This window comes from Myotis brandtii, unplaced genomic scaffold (assembly GCF_000412655.1).
Source record: "Myotis brandtii unplaced genomic scaffold, ASM41265v1 scaffold145, whole genome shotgun sequence".
NCBI classification, from domain to species: domain Eukaryota; kingdom Metazoa; phylum Chordata; class Mammalia; order Chiroptera; family Vespertilionidae; genus Myotis; species Myotis brandtii.
The window spans coordinates 776487-781611 of NW_005355204.1; the positions used below are offsets into that span (position 1 = coordinate 776487).

Genomic DNA, 5125 nt, shown 5'->3' on the forward strand with positions numbered 1-5125 from the left:
GGTTCCAGGAGGTCTGTCCCAGGTCCTGGGCGGGCTGTTCCAGGTTCTGGGGGTCTCTGAGGGTGCAGCCATCCTTGCCGGTTGGGCCCCTGGAGCTGCAGGCTGTGTGGGAGGAAAAGGCTCACCCTTGGTCCTCTGTGTCCCACGGCGGCATGAGGTTAACTCCGTGCACCTAGGGCCGAACTGTTATCTCAGAAATAAGTTCATCTCCCAGAGCTTTCTATCGAAATCTGTCCCTGGAGTCCTTCTGGGTGTCTGTTCAGGCAGAAAGAAGTGTCCCATCCGCGCCCCCCACCCCCCTGCATGGAGCCCCACCCCTGGGACCGGCCATGCCAACAACGCCGCCGGCCGCTGGGGAGAAGCCTCTGTGGGTAACGGAAAGGGGCAGTTGGAAGAGCCGAGTGACCAGGAAGGACCCTTTGGCCTTGAATGGACATTCGCCAGGATTCCCTGTCCCCTCCTGGAGGTGAGGGTCTGGAGGCTAGGGAAGGAACCCTGACGTTGGGGGCCTCTGCCAGGGGAGGGCTGCAGGCTCCATTTCCCGGGACGAGCGTCGCTTGACAGTGATTTAATGGGCGCGTCGTCTGATTGGAGGGACACCTCAGCCCCCTGGGTCAGATGTCCCAGTTCCTGGGAGGGAGGCGTGTGGTCCGGCCAGTCTCCCAGGACAGGGCTACCGCCCACTGGCCGGGCCGAAGCCGCATCCGAGCTCAGCACCAGGCCCTGCGTCCCAGATGTGCCTGTGGAGTGGAAGGTACTTTGTCACGTGCCGGAGAACCCGGGAACGCCAGCATTAGCAGAAGACACGGAGTCATTCTCTCTGAAACCACGTGCCTCTGTCAGTTTCTACCACTGGGTCCCTATCGGTCCCGCGATGGAGTGGGGACACCTCATTGTGAGCGCCGGCACGAGTCCTCGTCTGTGGCTGCGGGGGTGGCGCCTGCCTTGGCCGGAGCCCCCTGGACTCTGTGGGAACCCAGCCTACCTGGGAGCATTTCTGAATGTTGGAGTCAAACATTTGTTGTTTCCTTTTTAAAAATCAATTTATGAGACCTTGAGAAGACTGAGTGGCGTCACACGGAATTAAAGGCATGATTCTCCCACAAACATGCAGCGAGCTCACATCACGGAGGGCGGAAGTGCCCTGGAGGAGGATGCAAGAAGGGGCAGCGAGGAAATCTGAGCCGCTGCTGCCTGGGCAGCTGCTCCCTCCGCAGCATCCACGGCTGGCCCCCCTCCTGTGGCCACGGGGCCCCCTTCATGCTGGCCCCTCACTAAGCTGGCCTTGCGGCTCCGGGCCTTGCGGCATCTCCTGGTCATCATCCCGCCATATTCCAAGTCCTGAGTAACTTTCCTTTAAAAGAAGCACATGGAAGGGACCTGGTTACCCGGGACATAGGTGCCCTGGGGTTGGAGGACAGTGCCACCTGGAGGCAGTGGCAGCTTCTGCAAGTGGCTCATTTAGATGAAAACTAATGAGACGCTCCCCAAGCTGGGAACTCAGTGCTGAAGTGACAGGTCCCACAGTCGCAGCTCACGTATGGGCGCAGGATGCATGAAGGGGCCTGGTGGTCGGTGGGGTGACTTTAGCCCTGGCCCTGGCTCTGGGCCACCAGGCCTTGGCACGGGCAGCAGGGGGGAGGGAGGCGGCTTCAGTTGCTGGCATTTGGCTTTTTTTTTTTTTTTTAAATATTTTTATTGATTTCAGAGAGGAATGGAGAGGGGGAGAGAGAGTGAGAGAGAAACATCCATGATGAGAGAGAATCATCGATCGTCTGCATCCTGCACACCCCACACTGGGGTTTGAGCCTGCAACCTGGGCATGTGCCCTCGACCGGAATCAAACCTGGGACTGACGCTCTATCCCAGTGGTTCTCAACCTTCCTAATGCCGCAACCCTTTAATACAGTTCCTCATGTTGTGGTGACCCCCAATTTCATTGTTACAAATTGAACATAATTAAAGCATAGTGATTAACCACAAAAACAATATGTAATTATATATGTGTTTTCCGATGGTCTTAGGTGACCCCTGTGAAAGGGTTGTTCGACCTCCAAAGGGGTCGCGACCCACAGGTTGAGAACCGCTGCTATCCACTGAGCCAAACCAGCGAAGGCGCATTTGGCTTCTTAACGTGCATTGCCTTCCACTCTAACCCGTAAAGCTTGCCGGCTCATTTCTGACGTCACGCCCGTGTGTCCTTGCACAGCCCAGGAACCAGCAAGTGGCCAGAAGACTGAGGGGTCGGGCTTTTGCGTGAGTCACGCTCCCGCAGGTGAGGCCACTGGGAAGGACATCAGAATTCCTGCACAGGGAACACTCAGGAACGAGGGGCCTCCACTCTTAACTCTTGTTAAAAACTTTTAAATTTATGTTTAGAGAGAGGAAGGGAGAAAGCGAGTGAGAGAAATGTTGACTGGTTGCCTCCTACACGCACCCCAACTGGGAATCGAATCCACAACCTGGGATGACACTCCAACCGACTGAGCCACTGACAGAGCCACTGGCCAGGATGGCCCTTAACTCTGCACTGGGCCCTGCAGACGCGCCCTGGCTGCGGGCTAAAGGCTTGGGGCTGGGGTGGGGCAGGTCTGCGGGAGGCGGGGAGCTTGTCTTGCAGTGAAACTGACTTGCTCGCCTGCGCTTCTCTGTGAGGCTCACAGCTACTCTTTCCCAGGCCCCCCCACGTGTCCCCTCGAAATCGCTGGCAGGGCGGCCCTGGGGGGCAGGACGGCCCACGTCTTATTGCTTTGTTTTGTTTTAAATTAATGTAAACATTGAGCATTTTCAGGGAATAGCAGAGGAGGAGTTTTACAAGGAACCTGAGGGCCCGCCCTCACTCACCTGCACGGTGCTTCCTTCCAGTCCGGACTCCGCGTCAGGAAGGGCTGTGGGTGGAGCTGCAGGGCCAGGCTGGGTGAGGTGCGAGGCCGAGGGCATGGGAGGTGGTGGCGGGATCTGAGTGTCCACACGCCTCGAGCCCGGAGGCCAACCCTCCCCCCACCCGTTGTGGTGGAGCCGGTGCTCAGCAGCCTGCGCCCATCACCAGCTTGTTTGCTGTGCTCCCCTGGATTTGAATCCTTTGACCCAAATGTGGTTGTGGGTCTGGCCTGTTGGAATCAGAGGAGGACCGTTCCCATCACACATCCATTTCCTTACACAATTAAAACCATCTTTTTAATTAATCCTCACCTGAGGAAATTTCTTCCATTGATTTTTAGAGAGAGGGAAGCAAGGGTGGGGGGAAGAGACAGAGAGAGAGAGCGAGAGAGAGAGAGAGAGAGAGGGAAAACATCGATTGGCTGCCTCCTGACCAGGGCCGGGAATGGAACCTGCAACCCAGGGACGTGCCCTTGACCAGGAATCAAACCCAGGACCTTCAGTCTGCTGGCCAGTGCTCTATCCACTGAGCCAAACCCGCAGGTCTCTTTACACGATTTTGAAGAAATTTCCCAACCAGACCATGGGTCTGCGTCTGCCCAGCTCCTGGGCTGCGGGGCTCTGATGGGCCCCAGATGCAGGGCGGGCACCTCCCAGAGAGGCATGCGGGGTGTGTGTGTGGCTGCGCCAATCAAACACGCACCATCTCTCGTTAAATCCCTTGTGAGGCCAAGGTAATTTTCCTGTGCTCTTTATTCTTTTAAAATATATTTTTATTGATTTCAGAGAGGGAGAGAGATGGAAACATTAATGATGAGATGGAATCATTGTTCGGCTGCCTCCTGCACACCCCCTACTGGGAATCGAGCCACAACCCGGGCATGTGCCCTGACCGGAATCGAACTGTGACCTCCTGGTTCCTAGGTCATTGTGTAACCACTGAGCTACCCCAGCCAGGTTTCCTGTGCTCTTAAACTTAGAAATGCATGTTTGATAAGAATGGGAGTGAGGAGTCCTTCCCCTTTTCCTCACGTTGGTGGGTGTCCGGCCCCCCAGAGCTGCAGGCCTCCCTGCCCCTCTCACCGTGACCCAGGTGGGCCCTCCGCGGCCGCCTCCCGCCACCTCCTCCCACTCCCTGCAATCACGTTGGGGGACACACCGCAGGCTCTGTGGCTCTGGTCCCACGTTTCTCCTCGGAGGCCGTTGTCTCCCTCTGTCATGTCCTCTGCCAGGGCCCAGGCCCGTGTCCCCACAACCGGCCCTGCTAGCAGGGGCGCCCGCCCTCACTTCGGGTGCTGCGGCCTCTGCAAATGTCGCGGACCTCCTGCCAGGTGGCGAGGGCAGAGGCAGCGGCCGGCTTTTGGGCCCTCGCAGGGGAGCGGAGTGACTGGGCCTCTGAGTTGCTGGTGAAGGCGGCAGCGGCCCCGAATGCCACCGCCAAGAACCCAGGGGCCGGAGCCTTGTGTTGTGTGCGCCATGCAGTGAGAGCCTCGGCTTCCACCGGCAGCCAGGCGCTGGGGCAGGAGTTGGCGCGGCTGCATCACGGGGCTGTCTGTGGGGACCCACCCACGGGGTTGTGACACCTGCTAGTGTCATTTGAGCTGTGTTCCCAGAGTGGGTGGCTGAGTCAGGACTGGAGATGGCTGTGGAACGTCGCCGGTAACAGGTTCTTAAGGGTGCGCTCAGGTGGCCTTTTCCACAGGCCTCGGGCCACAGGGGGCCTGGCCTGGCTTGTGTCTGCAGAACTGCTGAGGGCAGAGGCCTTGCGTGGCTCGGACAGGGGCCAGGGGGTCTCCTTGCCTCTGTCCCTCGGGTGCCACCACCGGGATGGAAGGGGGCGCTGGTCCCCACCCAGGCAGGGCCTCCCGCAGCGCAGACTCTGGTGGGGGAAGCGGGATGCCAGGGGACGGGCTGTGCCCTGCCAGGTGGGCCCCGGACGGCGGCCGTGGTGGTAAAGCCAAGAGCCTTTTGTTGAGCTTTAGGTGTGGGCCATGGGCACGTGAGGAGGCGTGGCTTTCCGGTGTCATGTGTGCTGTTAACGTGGGGACAGTTGAACGTGGTTGGGTCGGGGGGTGGGGGAGACCAGCTGCCGCACACAGTGTTTCACAAGCCGTGTTTCCTTAGGACTCAAAGAAGGTGGCAAGAGGAAGAAGCAGAAGCACAGAGACGAGTCCAAGAAGAAGAAGTCGACCAAGGGGCAGCACTAGAGCGCCGGCCGCCGCGGCGTCGCGCTGTGTGGTGTGTG

At 58.8% G+C, this 5125-nt stretch overlaps 1 protein-coding gene across 6 annotated transcripts in view; it reads left to right on the plus strand.

Moving 5' to 3' along the window:
- Positions 1-5125, plus strand: part of DNAJB6 (DnaJ (Hsp40) homolog, subfamily B, member 6) — a 46672-nt gene that overhangs the window by 35658 nt on the left and 5889 nt on the right. For 3 of the 6 annotated variants that reach the window (XM_014535550.1, XM_014535549.1, XM_014535551.1), the window contains exons 9-10: positions 2165-2275; positions 5005-5119. The exons of 1 other annotated variant lie outside the window; for it this stretch is intronic. In XM_014535550.1, the coding sequence (XP_014391036.1) occupies positions 2165-2275; positions 5005-5087 (194 nt within the window). In that variant the 3' untranslated portion in view covers positions 5088-5119. Of the gene's footprint in view, positions 1-2164; positions 2276-5004; positions 5120-5125 lie in introns of those variants that run through there. 2 more of the 6 variants (XM_014535552.1, XM_014535554.1) reach the window with 2 other exon arrangements.